The following is a 21460-nucleotide window of genomic DNA, read 5'->3' as shown; positions in this document are numbered from 1 at the left end:
ACTATTGGCAGGAGTAGTTTGAAAGAACTTAGGCTAATATACAGTCCCAAATATAATTTGAAAAGAAATTAAATCCTAAACTTTTTTCACTAAGTATGACATCATTGCAGTCCTTGAAGCTGCTGCATGCATTAACTTACAGAGCCCTGTGCCTCCACAGTGGTGATTTATGTATCCGTTGACAAATGAGCACTGTCTAAGGCAGAAATGTTCTCATTAGAAACTGGGCAGTAGACTAATGGTTTTTCCCCTCATCTTTAGCTGTGGGGACACTGTCTGACAAGCACACACACTGAACAGACATTAATGGTCCACAGGTGCATTATTGACCATTTCCTAGGCATATAATTTTCTTTGAGCATTTGCGTTTTATAATTACTTGGGGAAAATTTGCTACTTTTCTTCAGACGTGATGACTAGGCTGTTTCTCAGCCTGTTAATTTCAGTGTGATTACCTTAACTTACCAGAAGCTGTAAATGTTAGTACATCCTGCTTACCTCCCAAGAGCAGCGAGGAATAGATAAGCCATTGATGGGATAAATAATTTTTGAAATCAAATTCTTCAGAATAAACATTAAAATAGGTGGAATTTTACCAGCAGCTTATTGTTTAAAAATTGATAGATAATCACAGAACATTTGGTGTTTTTTTTGGAACTTACCAAAGACATAGTTCATATTATTTTCCTTTAGATGTGTATATCTGTATCACTTAGAATCTGGGGGGTTCAGATATAAAGTTTCAAATTGTATTTACTTGGAGTTTATTCCATACTATTCTATCTACTAATAGAAACTGGTTTAACATTTGAGGTCCTTGGGGTAACCACAGTCCAGACCTTGGTGGTGAAGAACGAAGTCTAAAACAAGTCCTCTGAAAACCATAATTGGCATTGCATTTTGCTTCCTAGAAAAGACATGAAGCTATCTTCAGGCCTGAGAAAACCTTTGAAGTCTTCAAAAATATTACATTTTCCAAATAAAAATATCTGGTATATACTTCTTGGTTTCCTCTTAGTTTATAGCATATTGAAAGCGGCCAGAAGCTGAATCCTTGAGAAGTGACAGCAAGCGGTAGGACACTGAATAAAGGCTCTCGAATTTTAATGTGCATAAGTAGTTAGAAATGCAGCTTTCCATACCCACCCCCAGAAAATATGATTCACTAGGGCTGGGGTAAGGCCTGAGAGTCTCAATTTTCAATGAATACCAGGGAATTCTCTTGCAGATGGTCTCTGGACTACACTTCAAAAAACATTGGTATACATACAGTAAAATCTATCAACAAAAGCAACTGAACCTCATCAGTTGACAGCACTGAGTAATAATCCATGTCCACAATTCATTCATTCATCAGATATTTACTGAGTGCCTGCTGCTGTATGTCATTTATTAGTAGAGACAAGGAATAAATGGAACAGAATATCATCACTCCCCCCAGGTGTTAAGTCTAAGAGGATATACAAGCAATCACAACATAAGAGTGCTACCTTTGAATCATTCATTCCTTTGTTAATTTATTCAATGAACATTTATTGAAGATTGATATATATGCCAGGTACTTTGCTTAAGTAGGATATTCTCTGTTTAAGAAGATAAAATAGTGTAATAAATTTTAGAATGATTTTGTTGTTTAAATGGGTAAACTTCAGTTATCTGGAAGATTTACTTATGTGGAAAACTTCCTTTCTTAGTTATTGAATAATTTAAGTTTAACAACTCTGATACTAAGCCAGATAACTATGACTTAAAATGAGGTCTTTTTAGTTATTAAACCCCTTGGGCAGAGTTCAAAGTGCATCTGAATGATACTTAGTTCTTATATATTATAATAAGATAAAATCTTACACATAACTTAGGAATATAAAATATTTTCTTTGGAATTCCATCTAATAATTTAGAAAAAGAGTCCAGTCACGTTATCCCCATGTTCACGATCAGTGGATGTAATTGAGATTGTTTTTGAGTTAACAGTGTGTTCAGTCAAGCTGTCCAGAACCAGCCCACGCCTGCACAGCCAGGAGTGTACAACAATATGAGCATCACCGTGTCCATGGCAGGTGGAAACACAAATGTTCAGAACATGAACCCAATGATGGGCCAGATGCAGATGAGCTCTTTGCAGATGCCAGGCATGAATACTGTGTGCCCTGAGCAGGTAAGTGGCACAACTGGCACACTTGCTACACACACACATAGTGCTCTACATCACACCACACTGCAATTCATTATTCCAAGGAAATCAGGAATGTTCAGTTACCTGTCGAAAATAACCACACTTCTTTTTCTTTCCCACTATCTTTTTTTTTTTATAAATTTATTTATTTATTTATTTTGGCTGTGTTGGGTCTTCGTCTCTGTGCGAGGGCTTTCTCCAGTTGCGGCGAGCGGGGGCCACTCTTCATTGCGGTGCGCGGGCCTCTCACTATCGCGGCCTCTCTTGTTGCGGACCACAGGCTCCAGACGCGCAGGCTCAGTAGTTGTGGCTCACGGGCCTAGTTGCTCCGCGGCATGTGGGATCTTCCCAGACCAGGGCTCGAACCCGTGTCCCCTGCATTGGCAGGCAGATTCTCAACCACTGCGCCACCAGGGAAGCCCCCCACTATCTTTTGATAATTACTATTTATTAAGATATACAATGGAAATTTTGACAGACCTTGTAAGATTTTAGTCTCATGAGATTTTAGTGTTTTAGATTTATTATAAAAATGATACATATAATACATTGACTTGGAACTTACTCCTTTATATTTTGAACACATTTTCTTCATTTCTCCCTTTCAGTTCAACAAACTCAGTACTTACTATATACAAAGGTAGCTCTGTGGGCAATAATATTAACAAGTTGGGGAGACACAACATGAACAAAGGATTAGTTGAATAATAGGACAGAACAGCTGTGTAAGAGATGGACCCTATAGGACTGTACCTATAGTTCTGTCAGATTAGGGGTATATACAGTTAACTACGGAGGGTTTAAAAGAAAAAGGGTCTGATTAGGAAAGTCTTCATGGGAAATTTGCCTAAAGAAAGAGATAGAAAAGAATATTCAAGACTGGTTAGCACAGCATGACCTGGACAGGAATAGATGTTGAAAAGCCTAATGAATGTTAAGGGGATGTTTATATTATATTTAGAGCAGAATTTATGTGGTAAGCTTTTTAGGGGGTGTTGCAGGCCACCTAAATGTTTAGTTTATCTTGGAGCCTCCTAAAGATTTTTAAGGAAAGAATGACTAAATTCGAAGTGATATTTAAAAAAATCTTTGGGTAACTCCCTGTAGTTACTATTCTATCATCAACCACAAAGTAGACTATGGTGACTCGGCTATGACCATATAGCCGTAATGTATAGCAAGTCTTAAAAAACATGTAAACACTGATTACCTTTTCTATAGAATTCCTTTTTGATATGAATTAAAAAAAAAAGAAAAGTCCCCATTCACCAGGTATTAGCCTAACGAAGTTAGCAGGGAAAAAAACAACAACTTAGGAACTTCCCTGGTGGTGCAGTGGTTAAGAATTCGCCTGCCAACGCAGGGGACACGGGTTCGAGCCCTACTCTGGGAAGATCCCACATATCGCGGAGCAACTAAGCCCATGCACCACAACTACTGAGCCTGTGTTCTAGAGCCCGTGTGCCACAACTACTGAAGCCCGTGTGTCTAGAGCCTGTGCTCCACAACAAGAGAAGCCACTGCAATGAGAAGTCTGCGCACTGCAACAAAGAGTAGCCCCCACTCGCAGCAACTAGGGAAAGCCCACGCGCAGCAACGAGAACCCAACGCAGCCAAAAATAAAATTACTTAATTAATTTTTTTTAAAAAATAGAACTTTATTTAAAAAAAAAACCCCAACAACTTAGTGATATCTTATAGCAAAATAAAAGAACTAAATAGGATTGTTTCTTGTCCTTGTTGTTATCTTGTCGTATTTCAGTTATTAGAATTATTCACTATCTCCAGTATATTAAGACAGAATAATAAAAAATAAAATGAATTAGGTAAAAAGAATATTACATTTAAAATGTATTTCTTATATAGTTGGGTCTTGCTTTTTTATTCAGTTTGACAATCTCTGCCTTTTAATTGGAGTGGCTAGCCCATTTACATTTAATGTGATTATTGATATTGCTATTGAAGATTTAAATCTCTCATCTTATTTATTTTCTCTTTGTCCCATCTTGCCTTTTTTGGTTTAATTGAATATTTTAATTCATTTTATCTCCTTTGTTGGTTTATTAGCTATAAATAACTCTTGCTGTTTTACTGGTGCTTTAGAGTTTATAGTATACATCTTTGTTGCCATCTACCTTCAGATGCTATTATATCACCGCATATAAATATAAAAATCTCACAATGGTTTATTTCTATTTCTCCCCTCCTGTGCTATTGTTGTACATACATATCATATCTACATATGTTATATACCCCACAATATGTTGTTAGTACTTTTTTTTTTTTAAACATCTTTATTGAAGTATAATTGCCTTACAATGGTGTGTTAGCTTCTGCTTTATAACAAAGTGAATCAGTTATACATATACAATATGTTCCCATTTCTCTTCCCTCTTGCATCTCCCTCCCTCCCACCCTCCCCATCCCACCCCTCTAGATGGTCACAAAGCACCGAGCTGATCTCCCTGTGCTATGCGGCTGCTTCCCACTAGTTATCTGTTTTACATTTGGTAGTGTATATATGTCCATGACACTCTCTTACCCTGTCACATCTCACCCCACCCCCTCCCCATATCCTCAAGTCCATTCTCTAGTAGGTCTGTGTCTTTATTCCCGTCTTGCCACTAGGTTCTTCATGGCCTTTTTTTTTTTCCCTTAGATTCCGTATATATGTGTTAGCATACTGTATTTGTTTTTCTCTTTCTGACTTACTTCACTCTGTATGACAGACTCTAACTCCATCCACCTCATTACAAATACCTCCATTTCATTTCTTTTTATGGCTGAGTAATATTCCATTGTATATATGTGCCACATCTTCTTTATCCATTCATCTGTCGATGGACATTTAGGTTGCTTCCATGTCCTGGCTATTGTAAATAGAGCTGCAATGAACATTTTGGTACATGACTCTTTTTGACCTATGGTTTTCTCAGGGTATATGCCCAGTATTGGGATTGCTGGGTTGTATGGTAGTTCTATTTGTAGTTTTTTAAGGAACCTCCATACTGTTCTCCATAGTGGCTGTATCAATTTACATTCCCACCAACAGTGCAAGAGTGTTCCCTTTCCTCCACACCCTCTCCAGCATTTATTGTTTGTAGATTTTTTGATGATGGCCATTCTGACCGGTGTGAGATGATATCTTTGTAGTTTTGATTTGCATTTCTCTAATGATTAATGATGTTGAGCATTCTTTCATGTGTCTGTAGGCCATCTGTATATCTTCTTTGGAGAAATGTCTATTTAGGTCTTCTGCCCATTTTTGGATTGGGTTGTTCGTTTTTTTGTTATTGAGCTGCATGAGCTGCTTGTAAATCTTGGAGATTAATCCTTTGTCAGTTGCTTCATTTGCAAATATTTTCTCCCATTCTGAGGGTTGTCTTTTGGTCTTGTTTATGGTTTCCTTTGCTGTGCAAAAGCTTTTAAGTTTCATTAAGTCCCATTTGTTTATTTGTGTTCTTATTTCCATTTCTCTGGGAGCTGGGTCAAAAAGAATCTTGCTGTGATGTATGTCATAGAGTGTTCTGCCTATGTTTTCCTCTAAGAGTTTGATAGTGTCTGCCCTTACACTTAGGTCTTTAATCCATTTTGAGTTTATTTTTGTACATGGTGTCAGGGAGTGTTCTAATTTCATACTTTTACATGTACCTGTCCAATTTTCCCGGCACCACTTATTGAAGAGGCTGTCTTTTCTCCACTGTATATGCTTGCCTCCTTTATCAAAGATAAGGTGACCATATGTGTGTGGGTTTATCTCTGGGCTTTCTATCCTGTTCCATTGATCTATATTTCTGTTTTTGTGCCAGTACCAAACTGTCTTGATTACTGAAGCTTTGTAATATAGTCTGAAGTCAGGGAGCCTGATTCCCCCAGCTCCATTTTTCGTTCTCAAGATTGCTTTGGCTATTCGGGGTCTTTTGTGTTTCCATACAAATTGTGAAATTTTTTGTTCTAGTTCTGTGAAAAATGCCAGTGGTAGTTTGATAGGGATTGCATTGAATCTGTAGATTGCTTTGGGTAGTAGAGTCATTTTCACAATGTTGATTCTTCCAATCCAGGAACATGGTATATCTCTCCATCTATTTGTATCATCTTTAATTTCTTTCATCAGTGTCTTATAATTTTCTGCATACAGGTCTTTTGTCTCCTTAGGTAGGTTTATTCCTAGATATTTTATTCTTTTTGTTGCAATGGTAAATGGGAGTGTTTTCTTAATTTCACTTTCAGATTTTTCGTCATTAGTGTATAGAAATGCAAGAGATTTCTGTGCATTAATTTTGTATCCTGCTACTTTACCAAATTCATTGATTAGCTCTAGGAGTTTTCTGGTAGCATCTTTAGGATTCTCTATGTATAGTATCATGTCATCTGCAAATAGTGACAGCTTTACTTCTTCTTTTCCGATTTGGATTCCTTTTATTTCTTTGTCTTCTCTGATTGCTGTGGCTAACACTTCCAAAACTATGTTGAATAATAGTGGTGAGAGTGGGCAACCTTGTCTTGTTCCTGATCTTAGTGGAAATGGTTTCAGTTTTTCACCATTGAGGACAATGTTGGCTGTGGGTTTGTCATATATGGCCTTTATTATGTTGAGGAAAGTTCCCTCTATGCCTACTTTCTGCAGGGCTTTTATCATAAATGGGTGTTGAATTTTGTCGAAAGCTTTCTCTGCATCTATTGAGATGATCATATGGTTTTTCTCCTTCAGTTTGTTAATATGGTGTATCACGTTGATTGATTTGCGTATATTGAAGAATCCTTGCATTCCTGGGATAAACCCCACTTGATCATGGTGTATGATCCTTTTAATGTGCTGTTGGATTCTGTTTGCTAGTATTTTGTTGAGGATTTTTGCATCTATGTTCATCAGTGATATTGACCTGTAGTTTTCTTTCTTTGTGACATCTTTGTCTGGTTTTGGTATCAGGGTGATGGTGGCCTCGTAGAATGAGTTTGGGAGTGTTCCTCCCTCTGCAATATTTTGGAAGAGTTTGAGAAGGATAGGTGTTAGCTCTTCTCTAAATGTTTGATAGAATTCACCTGTGAAGCCATCTGGTCCTGGGCTTTTGTTTGTTGGAAGGTTTTTAATCACAGTTTCAATTTCAGTGCTTGTGATTGGTCTGTTCATATTTTCTATTTCTTCCTGGTTCAGTCTCGGCAGTTTGTGCATTTCTAAGAATCTGTCCATTTCTTGCAGGTTGTCCATTTTATTGGCATAGAGTTGCTTGTAGTAATCTCTCATGATCTTTTGTATTTCTGCAGTGTCAGTGGTTACTTCTCCTTTTTCATTTCTAATTCTATTGATCTGAGTCTTCTCCCTTTTTCTCTTGATGAGTCTGGCTAATGGTTTATCAATTTTGTTTATCTTCTCAAAGAACCAGCTTTTAGTTTCATTGATTTTTGCTATTGTTTCCTTCATTTCTTTTTCATTTATTTCTGCTCTGATCTTTATAATTTCTTTCCTTCTGCTGGCTTTGGGGTTTTTTTGTTCTTCTTTCTCTAATTGCTTTAGGTGCAAGGTTAGGTTGTTTATTCGAGATGTTTCCTGTTTCTTGAGGTAGGCTTGTATTGCTATAAACTTCCCTCTTAGCACTGCTTTTGCTGCGTCCCATAGGTTTTGGGTCGTCGTATCTCCATTGTCATTTGTTTCTAGGTATTTTTTGATTTCCCCTTTGATTTCTTCAGTAATCACTTCGTTATTAAGTAATGTATTGTGTAGCCTCCATGTGTTTGTATTTTTTAGAGATCTTTTCCTGTAATTGATATCTAGTCTCCTAGCGTTGTGGTCGGAAAAGATACTTGATACGATTTCAATTTTCTTAAATTTACCAAGGCTTGATTTGTGACCCAAGATATGATCTGTCCTGGAGAATGTTCCATGCGCACTTGAGAAAAATGTGTATTCTGTTGTTTTTGGGTGGAATGTCCTATAAATATCAATTAAGTCCATATTGTTTAATGTATCATTTAAACCTTGTGTTTCCTTATTTATTTTCATTTTGGATGATCTGTCCATTGGTGAAAGTGGGGTGTTAAAGTCCCCTACTATGATTGTGTTGCTGTCGATTTCCCCTTTTATGGCTGTTAGTATTTGCCTTATGTATTGAGGTGCTGCTATGTTGGGTGCATAAATATTTACAATTGTTATACCTTCCTCTTGGATCGATCCCTTGATCATTATATAGTGTCCTTCTTTGTCTCTTGTAATAGTCTTTATTTTAAAGTCTATTTTGTCTGATATGAGAATTGCTACTCCAGCTTTCCTTTGATTTCCATTTGCATGGAATATCTTTTTCCATTCCCTCACTTTCAGTCTGTATGTGTCTCTAGGTCTGAAGTGGGTCTCTTGTAGACAGCATATATATGGGTCTTGTTTTTGTATCCATTCAGCCAGCCTGTGTCTTTTGGTGGGAGCATTTAATCCATTTACATTCAAGGTAATTATTGATATGTATGTTCCTATTCCCATTTTCTTAAATGTTTTGGGATTGTTATTGTAGGTGTTTTCCTTCTCTTGTGTTTCTTGCCTAGAGAAGTTCCTTTAGCATTTGTTGTAAAGCTGGTTTGGTGGTGCTGAACTCTCTCAGCTTTTGCTTGTCTGTAAAGGTTTTAATTTCTCCATCGAATCTGAATGAGATCCTTGCTGGGTAGAGTAATCTTGGTTGTAGGTTTTTCTCCTTCATGACTTTAAATATGTCCTGCCACTCCCTTCTGGCTTGCAGAGTTTCTGCTGAAAGATCAGATGTTAACCTTATGGGGATTCCCTTGTGTGTTATGTGTTGTTTTTCCCTTGCTGCCTTTAATATGTTTTCCTTACATTTAATTTTTGACAGTTTGATTAATATGTGTCTTGGCGTGTTCCTCCTTGGGTTTATCCTGTATGGGACTCTCTGTGCTTCCAGGACTTGATTAACTATTTCCTTTCCCATATTAGGGAAGTTTTCAACTATAATCTCTTCAAATATTTTCTCAGTCCCTTTCTTTTTCTCTTCTTCTTCTGGGACCCCTATAATTCGAATGTTGGTGCGTTTAATGTTGTCCCAGAGGTCTCTGAGACTGTCCTCAGTTCTTTTCATTCTTTTTTCTTTATCCTGCTCTGTAGTAGTTATTTCCACCATTTTATCTTCCAGGTCACTTATCCTTTCTTCTGCCTCAGTTATTCTGCTATTGATCCCATCTAGAGTATTTTTAATTTCATTTATTGTGTTTTTCATCATTGCTTGGTTCCTCTTTAGTTCTTCTACATCCTTGTTAAATGTTTCTTGCATTTTGTCTATTCTATTTCCAAGATTTTGGATCATCCTTACTATCATTATTCTGAATTCTTTTTCAGGTAGACTACCTATTTCCTCTTCATTTGTTAAGTCTGGTGTGTTTTGACCCTGCTCCTTCATCTGCTGTGTGTTTTTCTGTCGTCTCATTTTGCTTATCTTACTGTGTTTGGGGTCTCCTTTTCACAGGCTGCAGGTTTGTAGTTCCCGTTGTTTTTGGTATCTGTCCCCAGTGGCTAAGGTTGGTTCAGTGGGTTGTGTAGGCTTCCTGGTGGAGGGAACTAGTGCCTGAGCTCTGGTGGATGAGGCTGGATCTTGTCTTTCTGGTGGGCACATCCACGTCTGGTGGTGTGTTTTGGGGTGTCTGTGGCCTTATTATGATTTTAGGCAGCCTCTCTGCTAATGGATGGGGCTGTGTTCCTGTCTTGCTAGTTGTTTGGCATAGGGTGTCCAGCACTGTAGCTTGCTGGTCGTTGAGTGAAGCTGGGTCTTGATGTTGAGATGGAGATCTCTGAGAGATTTTTGCCGTTTGGTATTACGTGGAGCTGGGAGGTCTCTTGTGGACCAGTGTCCTGAAGTTGGCTCTCCCACCTCAGAGGCACGGCCCTGATGCCTGGCTGGGGCACCAAGAGCCTTTCGTCCACACGGCTCAGAGTAAAAGGGAGAAAAAATAGAAAGAAAGAAAGAAAGAGGCTATAATATACTGAAGTAAAATAAAGCTATTGTAAAGCAAAGCTATACAGACAAAATCTCACCCAGAAGCATATACATATACACTCACAAAAAAAAGGAAAAGGGGAAAACTTAATATATCCTGCTCCCAAAGTCCACCTCCTGAATTTGGGATGATTCGTTGTCTATTCAGGTATTCAACAGATGCAGGCACATCAAGTTGTTTGTGGAGTTTTAATCCTCTGCTTCTGAGGCTGCTGGGAGAGATTTCCCCTTCTCTTCCCTGTTCGCACAGCTCCTGGGGTTCAGCTTTGGATTTGGACCCACCTCTGCGTGTAGGTCGCCTGAGGGCGTCTATTCCCCGCCCAGACAGGACGGGGTTAAAGGAGCAGCTGCTTCGGGGGCTCTGGCTCACCCAGGCCGCGGGGAGGGAGGGGTACAGAGGAGGCGGGGCGAGCCTGCGGCGGCCGAGGCCGGCGTGACGTTGCACCAGCCTGAGGCACACCGTGCGTTCTCCCGGGGAAGTTGTCCCCGGATCATGGGACCCTGGCAGTGGCGGGCTGCACAGGCTCCCAGGAGGGGCGGTGTGGAGAGTGACCTGTGCTCGCACACAGGATTTTTGGAGGCGGCAGCAGCAGCCCCAGCGTCTCACGCCTGTCTCTGGGGCCCGCGCTGATCGCCGCGTCTCGCGCCCTTCTCTGGAGCTCGTTTAGGCGGCGCTCTGAATCCCCTCTCCTTGCGCGCAGCGAAACAAAGAGGCAAGAAAAAGTCTCTTGCCTCTTCGGCAGCTGCAGACCTTTTCCCGGTCTCCCTCCCAGCCAGCTGTGGTGCGCTAACCCCTTCAGGCTGTGTTCACGCCGCCAGCCCCAGTCCTCTCCCTGCGATCCGACCGAAGCCGAGCCTCAGCTCCCAGCCCTGCCCGCCCCGGCGGGGGAGCAGACAAGCCTCTCGGGCTGGTGAGCGCTGCTCGGCGCCGAGCCTCTGTGCGGGAGTCTCTCCGTTTTTCCCTCTGCGCCCCTGTTGCTGTGGGATCCGCGCTGATCGCCGCGGCTCGCGCCTGTCTCTGGAGCTCGTTTAGGCGGCGCTCTGAATCCCCTCTCCTCGCGCACCAGGAAACAAAGAGGGAAGAAAAAGTCTCTTGTCTCTTCGGCAGCTGCAGACTTTTTCCCCCGGACTCCCTCCCGGCTAGCTGTGGTGCACTAACCCCTTCAGGCTGTGTTCACGCCGCCAACCCCCGTTAGTACTTTTTTACTCTACTTTTTTTTACTTTAAACAGTCAATAATATTTTTTAAAGTTTAAATAAGTAGTTTTTATATTTCACACGTAGTTATTTCCAGTGTTCTTCATTCCTTGGTGTAGATCCAAATTTCCATCTAGTATCATTCTCCTTCTTCCTGAAGGTCTTCATTTTTTATAGTGCACGTCTGCTAGTGATCAATTCTTTCAGCTTTTGTATGTCTGAAAAGGTTTTTGTTTCACCATCATCTTTGAAAGTTCTTTTCCCTGAATTCTAGGTTGGTAGTTTTAGCTTTCAGTACTTTTTTTTTTTTTTTTTTTTTAAACTTTGGGTTTATTTATTTATTTATGGCTGTGTTGGGTCTTCGTTTCTGTGCGAGGGCTTTCTCTAGTTGTGGCAAGTGGGGGCCATTCTTCATCGCGGTGCGCAGGCCTCTCATTATCGCGGCCTTGTTGCGGAGTGCAGGCTCCAGACGCTCAGTAATTGTGGCTCACGGGCCTAGTTGCTCCGCGGCATGTGGGATCTTCCCAGACCAGGGCTCGAACCCGTGTCCCCTGCATTGGCAGGCAGATTCTCAACCACTGCGCCACCAGGGAAGCCCATAGCTTTCAGTACTTTAAAGACATTGCTCCACTGTATTTCTGATGAGATATCTGCTGTCATTTTATCTTTGTTCCTCTGGCTGCTTCTAAGATTACTCTCTTTATCACTGGTTTTAGGCAGTTTGATTATGATATGCCTTAGTGTGATTTTCTTCATGGTTCTTGTGCTTGGGGTTCAGTAAGCCTCTTGATTCACAGGTGTATAATTTGCATCAAATTTGGAAAAGTATTGGCCATTATTTCTTCAGATATTTTTTCTGTCACCAACCCCCTCCTTCCTTCAGAGACTCTAATTACACATATCGTAGGCCATTTGAGTTATCCTACAGTTCACTGATTTTCTGGGTTTGGAGTTTTTTAAGGGGGTATGAGGTCAGTCATTTTTTTCTCTGTGTGTTTCATTTTGGATAGTTTTTATTGCTATAGCTTCAGATTCACAGTTCTTTTCTTTTGCAATATCTGAATGTTTTATCTAGTGTATTTTTTATCTCAGACATTGCTATTTTCATCTCTAGAAATTCACTTTGGACCCTTTTTATATCTTCCATATCTCTAACATGTTCAGTCTTTCCTCTGTCTTCTTGAATATGTGGAATATGGTTATTATAATAACTGTCTTAATATTCTTGCTTGTCACTTCTAGCATCTGCATCATTTTAGGATTGGCTTCAATTAATTGATTTTTCACTTAATTATGGATCATATTTTTCTGCTACTTTGTTCTTTTATTTTAAAAAAATTTTATTGAAGCAGCATTGATTCCAATGTTGTGTTAATTTCTGCTTTACAGCAAAGTGATTCAGTTATACTTATATATACATTCTTTTTTAATATTCTTTTCCATTATGGTTTATCACAGGATGTTTAATATAGTTCCCTGTGCTGTACAGTAGGACCTTGTTGTTTATCCATCCTATGTATAATAGTTTGCATCTGCTAATCCCAAACTCCCAATCCTTCCTTACCCTACCCCCTCGCCCCCATGGCAACCACAAGTCTGTTGTCTATGTCTGTGAGTCTGTTTTTGTTTCGCAGATATGTTCATTTGTGTCGTATTTTAGATTCCACATATAAGTGATATCATATGGTATTTGTCTTTCTCTTTCTGACTGACTTCGCTTAGTATGATAATCTCTAAGTCCATCCATGTTGCTGCAAATGGCATTATTTCATTCTTTTTAATGGCTGAGTAATATTCCATTGTATATATATACCACATCTTCTTTATCCATTTATCTGTTGATGGACATTTAGGTTGTTTCCATGTCTTGGCTATTGTAAATAGTGGTGCTGTGAACATAGGGCTGCATGTATCTTTACAAATTATAGTTTTGTCGGGGTATATGCCCAGGAGAGGGATTGCTGGATATGGCAACGCTAGTTTTAGTTTTTTGAGGAACCTCCATACTATCTCCATAGTGGCTGCACCAATTTACATTCCCACCAGCAGTGTAAGAGGGTTCCCTTTTCTCCACACCTTCTCCAGCATTTATTGTTTGTAGACTTTTTAATAATGGCCATTCTGACCGGTGTGAAGTGGTACCTCATTGTAAGTCATAGTTTGGGTTTGCATTTTTCTTATAATTAGCGATGATGAGCATCTTTTCATGTGCCTGTTGGCCATCTGTGTGTCTTCTTTGGAGAAGTGTCTATTTAGGTCTTCTGCCCATTTTTCGATTGGGTTGTTTGTTTCTTTGTTGTTGAATTGTATGAGCTATTTGTATATTTTGGAAATTAATCCCTTGTCAGTCACATCTTTTGCAAATATTTTCTCCCAGTCTGTAGGTTGTCTTTTCGTTTTGTTTTTGGTTTCCTTTGCTGTGCAAAAGCTTATAAGTTTGACTAGTTCCCATTGGTTTATTTTTGCTTTTATTTCTATTGCCTTGGGAGACTGACCTAAGAAAACATTGGTACAATTTATGTCAGAGTCTGCTACTTTGCATACCTGGTAATTTTTTATTGGATCCCAGACATGTGAATTTTACCTTGTTTATGTTCCTATAAATATTGAGATTTGTTTTGGGAAATGCTTAAATTACTTGGAAATAAACAGTTTGATTTTTTTCAGGTCTTGCTTTTTTGTTTAGTGGGACCAGAGCAGTATTTAGTATAGGGCTAATTTTACCCTACTACTAAAGCAAAACCATTCTAGTACACTACCTGAATTATGATGTTTTCCACTCTGGCTGGTGGGATCAGGACCTGTTCCCAGCTCTGTGTGACCTTTGGGAATTATTCCATGTAAATCTTTTCAGGTGAATCTTTGCTTTGGGTAGTTCCGTAACATCCATTAGCTAGCTGATCAATACTAAGCTGCTACTCTCTGTGTTGTTCTCTCCTGATATTCTGCCCTGTGAATTCTAGCTCTATACTCTCAATTCAGGGAGACTTCCAGGCACTGTCTGGTCCCCTGTCCTCATGCTGCAGCCTGGAAATTCTCTCTAGGCAGTAGACTGGGGTAGTGGTAGGACCCACCTCAATTGTTTCCCAACCCTTAGGGGCAACTTTCCCCTTCATTGCCTTTGTTTTTGTCCAAGGTCTTGAGTGTGTTCATTTCATATATTTTGTCCAAATTTTTAGTTGATTCAGGCAGAGGATAAATCTGATCCCTGTTACTGAATCTTGACTGGAAGTGGAAGTCTTTTGCTAATTAACTTTCACGAGTGTTGAATTAACTTTTTATTGAAGTATCATCTATAAGGATATACAGAAAAGTATACAACTAGGTGACTTTTCGCAAACTGAACACATCTTTTTAACTATCACCTAGATCGAGAAACAGAACATTACCAGCCGGACCCCAAAGGTTCTCCCCACACTCCCTTGCATGTCTGTCTACTTCTACAAAGGGAACCACTGTCCTGACTTCTAACAGCACAGTAAATTTCTAAGCTTGTTATTTCTGCTCTCCTCCTATTACTTTTCTGTCAGTGAGATTGTTTTTCATTGAGGAATTTGGTCTTCAACGTAAACAACTAGCTTGTAATTTGGTCTTGTACTTATATCTTTAACAGATAAATGATCCAGCACTGAGACACACAGGCCTCTACTGCAACCAGCTCTCATCCACGGACCTTCTCAAAACAGAAGCAGATGGAACCCAGGTCAGTAAGAAAACTCTAAGCCCAGAGCTGTCAAGTTTTCTCTAGATACACAGGAAACTCTGTGTAGCACCTCGGTTAAGAGCCTGACCTTGAGAGTCAGACCTGGTTGTGAGTCCTGGCTCTGCTCTTCTTAGCTGTGTCATCCTGGGCATGTTAGGGAACTTTCCTGAGCCGCTGTATAACCAACAGAACTAACGAGATACCTGCTTAGAGGATTATGAGAGGGTTAAATGAGATAAGCTTTCAGAAAGGTTAATCCAATGTTTAGACAGGATAAGGGATCACAAATGTTGACCACTAATTGCTATTTGTAAATAAACACAGTGCTAAGACTAATGTGTAATCAGAATACCTCAAAAGAGTTCAATAAATTCAGACAAAACAGAATGCCTACTGTGTACTCTGCCTCCTTTTAGAAGTTTGTTTCAAAACAATACAAATAACAAGGGTGGCCACTTTCCTATATTAGCATAAATTAAGATATTTTTTAAAAAACACAGGCCTTATGCAAAGGTGGAGATACAAAGAAACATGAGACATGTTTGCTCTTTAGGTGAACTTGGGGGAGAAGTGAGGAAAGGAAGCTTCATTTGTGGAATGCTTATGATTTGCCAGGCACTGTGTTAGGTACTGTCTGCTTTATCTCATGTAAACATCACTGTAACCCTATGAAGGAGTTAGTTTTCCTTTTTTTTCACAGATGAAGAAACAGAACCTGAGGCGATTTAACTACATATACAATTCACAAACTAGAAAGTGGCAGAGCTGAGGTTCAAACCCAGGTCTTTCTGACACCAAAGTTTATGCTTTTTCTGCCATACCACTTAGGGCCTGTCGAAAGATAAAACATACGGACAAATGCACATAAATTATTACATAACCAAAGAAGGCAAACTCAAATTTATTACAAGTAACAAGAGCCATAAGCACTAAAAGAAAGAAGAAGTTCCTGAGGTTGTCAGAGAGCATTTATGTAGGAGATAGGACTGAACTGGGCCTTGAAGGAGGCAAGTGAAGGAGAAAGGTACTGTGGTTTTTGGAGGCTGAGGAAGGGGGTGAGCTTGGAAGTCCAGGGGATTGGAAGTTAGAGGGCACAGAGGCAGGGTAACAGTAATATCAGCATAGTCCTGGGAAGCCAAATCCACTGAGCATAAAGGGTTTGTTATAAGAATTCACAGGAATTAAAATTAGTAAAGTAGATTGGGTCAAATTTCCAGGGGCCTTGAATATTAAACTCTAATGAATTTGGATTCAGTCCTACAAATGAAGCATCATCCCTGAAGGGGAACAGTGAGAAAAGTGCTAGTTTAAGCTTCGTCTTGAGGGGGGAAGAGGGAAAAGGAAGAGCACTGGACAGCCAGCTCAGAAAGAGGAAAGCCAGTTAGGAAACTATGTGCATAGTTGGAGCATCAGGAAATAGGATCTGAGTCCTGTGAGGGTGAAGAGAGGATTTTGTGCTAGGGGAAATGAAGTCTTTATTCACTAGAAGTTTTTAAAAGTCTCATACTTACAGAGACATATACTTAAGACAAAACAACTAAGTTTTAAAGTTCCTGAGTCCTGGGATAGTACGTGAATTGAAGTAAAAACTATGCTGGAAAATCTGAAGAGGTTGGGACTCAACTCTCACATCACTCTTCTCATTGGGCAAATCATAAATTTTGTTTTTGTGTTGCTTTGCCTGTCTGTGAAGGTATAGCAATATCAGAAGTCCTTTGAGGTCTGGTCTAAGTCACCATGTTTTTAAGTAATAATTCAAAAAGGCTGAAATGTGTAATTTTTGGAGTTTGGTATCTTTTTTAATAAAGCATTCTTTTTAAAGCAGCAGAATTTTCTCTCCAGTTTGTTTTATCATGCCTTTATCAAAAATTTTTTAAGTGTTTGGGGGCACAAACACCTTATGCTCTGCCCCAGTATTTCATATGTTGAAACATATAAACATGAAATTTTATGTTAATTTTTTAAAAAATCAGTCATTGCCTAAATGCACTATATAGTTTGTGCTCACGTTAAGCTTCAGTGGCAGAATCTTCTTTCTTTGGTAGCCCATCATGAAATCTCTGTTTGCTCTAATGTTTTTGTATTTGCCAGACAGAAGCTGGGGAGTGAGTTAGATAGAAATATAGAAACAGATGTACAGAAAAGGAGACGGAAAAGAACAAGGAGAGAAGGAGTAGGGGAGGATAGAGGGCTAGCTGCATTTGGAGAGCTGGGATGGGGAAGAGGAGAGAACAGGAAAAGAACACAGAGAATAGAGAAGGCGGAAGAAGGCTGGTAGGGGGATTGTTGACATAGAGAGAGAGAAGGCCAGGGTTGGAGCTCTAGAAGGAAAAGAGTAGGAATGAGAAGTTATAGAGAACAAAGGTGGGTGGAGGGCACAGAGGCAGCTGGAGAATAGACTCAGAGAGAGAGCTGGTGTATGTTATGTACATAAGGAAGAGCCCAAAAGAAGAAGAAAACAAATGGGAGCCTATGGGGACAAGAAGCAAAATTTGGGAAACTGGGGGAAAGAGGAGGATGAGAGAGAGGGTGAGGAAAGAAACGATACTAATCTAAATAAAGGTTTAATTCATCAGACACTAAAAAAGCTCAGCTCAAGAACTATCTGCCTTATCCGACAGAGTAGAGTGGAGGTGTAGGTGCATCGTGAGGAGAAAACATCAGGGGTTAGACTGATGGAGAATTGGATGGTCGGGACATTTGACAATTGGCCAATTAAGGTCGATGGAAAACAACTTTTATTCAATTAGGATAGAAAAGTTTTCAGAAACAGTGTAATTGGCATGAATTTAGGGATGAACAAAAAAATCTATCACTAATCTAAAATACTTCATGAACCTATTAAACATGAGGCACAAGTTTGCCAAACGCTGAGACAGTTAGATAGATGCACTTGGATACCTTAGAAAGCATCTCCATTCTTGGTCTGGAACATTCACAAGTGTGATTGATATTGGCCTAATCAGTTCTACAGATGACTTTTTAATAAGGCTGATTGTTGAAGACTAACTTCTGGCTTTGTTTTCCTGATAGAAAATGTTAAAACTGTGTAACCTTAGACTTTTTAAAGGAATACATGTATTATTACTGAAAGTAGTTAAAGGGAAAATTCACACTGTTCTCAGCTAGTAGTTTACAGTTATTTTTAGCTCGTGTTTAAATGGATTGTCTATCAGGAAAAATAAGTTAAATATAAAATTTTTATTTGTTCTAATATTTTGCTGTAATTCTAAAGGCAATATGTAAAGGAGCTATGTAATAGTATATTTAGATACTACACAAATCTTCTGGACATTAATTTTAGTAATACTGATGTCCTATTTACTGAGCTGTGGTGGTTTTTATTTTGCTAATACTGGGTTAAAGCCCTTAATTTTCTAACATCATAAAGATTTTTTTATCCTATTAAAGTCATCCATAGAATGCTTTTATAACCAGTTTTCCAAATAATATACCTATTTTTTAAACCCACCACTGGATACCCAGACTGAAACTGGGCTTTTCCCAATCTTGGCAATATTAGCAATGATGCTCATTTTCAGTATTGATGGCAACCCTGTAGGAGGCTTGACCATTCCAATTTTGATTTTATTTTTAAAGTGTGAACTTTCCAGAACCCTGAGCAAAATGAGTGCAGCGATTTTCTTTTTGTAGGACAAGAAGACAGAAGAGTTCTTCTCTGTGGTGACTACAGACTAGAGGAATGCTCTAGTGAGTTTCCACTTCAAGTAGTACCCACTCATAAGCCGGGGGGGCAGACCCTTCTGTCTAAACACATCTTTTATTTGTGTTCCAGCAGGTGCAACAGGTTCAGGTGTTTGCTGACGTCCAGTGTACAGTGAATCTGGTAGGCGGGGACCCTTACCTGAACCAGCCTGGTCCACTGGGAACTCAAAAACCCACGGCAGGACCACAGACCCCCCAGGCCCAGCAGAAGAGCCTCCTTCAGCAGCTGCTGACTGAATAACCACTTTTAAAGGAATGTGAAATTTAAATAATAGACATACAGAGATATACAAATATATTATATATTTTTCTGAGATTTTTGATATCTCAATCTGCAGCCATTCTTCAGGTCGTAGCATTTGGAGCAAAAAAAAAAGAAAAAAAAAAAGAAAAAAAAAGTTCACTTTCTTTGGGAGATTGAGAGATGTTTTTGTTTCTTTCTTTGTAAAGGCCTTGGATATTGAAAAAATAACAAGGCAGAACAGTTGGACAATCTCTCTCTTGAGCCAAATTTAATTATTCTTATTTTTGTAATCAGTCATTGGCTTCTTATCTGGATGAAGGCTTTTGGAGGAGAACCAAAATGACAAGTTCCAAGGGGAAGATGAAGCTCCGCCTCCGCTGGCTCAGTCCCGACCCTGCCAAGGAAGAAGGGCCCAGTGGGGCTTTGCCTGTGCCCATCCACCAAAGGCTGTCACAGTGTCTCTAAATCAGCAGCCCTCCCCTTCCCAACCAGGCAGCTTGTGTGTACAATCAGCTTCTTCTAGCAACTCTATATCTGTTGGCTTCAAGAGAATATTTTGCCTCCACATATGTACCCCTTCTCCTTTTTTTAAAGATGGATTTAAACCAAGATGCCTCCAGGAAAGAGGACGAAATGAGTATATTCACAGAGGAATCCAAAAAATACAGTTTGGGGGAAAATGCAATAATTTTTGATGAGATGGGTGAAGGACAAGAAGCGAGTTTTGTCGATTACTGTAGATACAATTTTCTGATTAAATCTGGACAAAAGGCAGCCTGTTCTTTCTGCTTTTATTGTATTAACAGCTGAGGTAGCTAAAGTTATTTAAAATAAAATTAAATTTATGATTCAAGTAGCTTATTTTTCCCTTTAAATCTCACTGTAAATATATTTGATTTCTTGTAGAAATTGCTTTCCTTCTGTTTAATTTTATGGTTTTATTATCATACTCTTGATTTTTCTAAATTTCTGTGTGTGAAATATAACATTGATTGAATTGCAGTTACATTTGGCTAGTAATATTTCATTATTTTAATAACTGTGACGCCATGTATGGATTTACTTTGGGTTTCACATCAAAATGCCACTGCCAGAAAGAGCTGTTCCAGATGAGCTAGAGCGTACTGCCCTAGAGTGTCCCTGGGATCATCTAACTTGAGAGCAGTGCAAGGAATTATCACCAGAAGTGCACAGGCTACTTGTACAGAGAAAAATTAATACTCAAAGAAAATCTTTTTTTTTTTTTTTAGATTGACTTTGGGAATTTGAATTTTCATCAGTGCAAATATAAATCTCTCTATTCCTGCTCTGAGGCTAATTGACACCATATTTTCCCTTTGTGTCTTGTCACTCTGCCACATCTTGTCTCATCCTGGCCTGTGAGTCAAGGACCCAGTGAACTGACTTTCTAGTTCTAGAAGTTCCACTGAAAGGCCAGGAAAGCTTGAGAAAGGTATTGTGGAAGAAGCAAAGGTAGACCCCCATCACTCGCCTTTACTGCACCCCTGGGCCTGTGAACGATGACAACATCTGACATTGTGCACCAGCTACCTCTGCTTCCATGGCAGAGAAAAGGCCATAAGAACTCACAATGGAAGAGGAGCGTGGACTCAGACATCAAGGAAGAAGCCATTTTCCCAGGTCCTCCTTTCTGCATCTCACCACCCCTAGTCACGAGTAACTCCATTGAACAGCATCTATTCAGAACCTGTACCGAATAAAAAGATTGATGGAAGGGCTCAAGTGGGTAGCAACTATGAAACAGAAACAGGACACTCAGTTAACAAACATTCTCTCTTTTAGTTTTTCAGAAAAATGCATCCCTGATTTAATTCATTCCCAGCTTGAAAGCCCAGCCATATTATGCTAGTCCCTCCCAAACTGTTCTAGGAGGTCATTTCTGTTTTGTTTGTGATATTTAGACGTGCAGACTTCAGGAAGTTCACCTTTAACTTCAGCATTCCAGATGAAGTTTCCTGACTCAGTACTTTTGCATAAGGAACTTAAAAAAAAAAAAAAAAAGTGGTAAGGAAAATTGGAGATGCTAACATCCTCCCCCATCCCAACTGCACCTTAAAGTATGCATGTCACCTTCAAGGTTTTATAATTGCACTGTTTGTTTTATGTATGTACAGATTAAAATTATTGCTACATTTGAGGAAAATAAAATTGCTTGCTTCTATGTAATTCCTGTCATTCCACAGGAAATTCAGTTTTCCAGCTATTGAATAGATGGGTTGCCTCTTCTTTTACAGGGAAGAAATGAAACCTACATCCTGCAGGAATTGTCAAAACCCAAAATGACTAACTATAATTAAAGGATAATAAAAGAAACGATCCCTGAAGCCAAAGCTCCTCGAAGTCACCCTAATAAGAACCAGCCCAGTGAAATTTGAGAAGGTCCCAGTGAAGTTGTGATAGTAG

The 21460-nt window shown here is 39.4% G+C and overlaps 1 protein-coding gene and 1 long non-coding RNA gene across 13 annotated transcripts in view; one reads left to right on the top strand and one right to left on the bottom strand.

The window, feature by feature from the left end:
* Positions 1–21223, top strand: part of NCOA1 (nuclear receptor coactivator 1) — a 261261-nt gene extending 240038 nt beyond the window's left edge. For 8 of the 12 annotated variants that reach the window (XM_082427427.1, XM_082427417.1, XM_082427421.1 and 5 more), the window contains 3 exons: positions 1975–2158; positions 14977–15066; positions 18863–21223. In XM_082427427.1, coding sequence (XP_082283553.1) covers positions 1975–2158; positions 14977–15066; positions 18863–19033 — 445 coding nt within the window. In that variant the 3' untranslated portion in view covers positions 19034–21223. Of the gene's footprint in view, positions 1–1974; positions 2159–14976; positions 15067–18720; positions 18778–18862 lie in introns of all 12 variants that reach the window. The other 4 variants (XR_014254217.1, XM_082427420.1, XM_082427419.1 and 1 more) reach the window with 4 other exon arrangements.
* Positions 2599–11458, bottom strand: LOC309644111. Its single transcript, XR_014254244.1, has 2 exons — positions 11367–11458; positions 2599–4449 (listed from the first exon to the last, which is right to left on the bottom strand). It is a non-coding gene; the product is annotated as an uncharacterized lncRNA (long non-coding RNA).
* Positions 21224–21460: the final 237 nt, after the last annotated feature.

This window comes from Balaenoptera physalus (assembly GCF_965194825.1).
Source record: "Balaenoptera physalus genome assembly, chromosome: 15".
NCBI classification, from domain to species: Eukaryota; Metazoa; Chordata; class Mammalia; order Artiodactyla; family Balaenopteridae; genus Balaenoptera; species Balaenoptera physalus.
The sequence above is the reverse complement of the archived record's forward strand: the minus strand, read 5'-3'. Positions and strand labels throughout refer to the sequence as shown.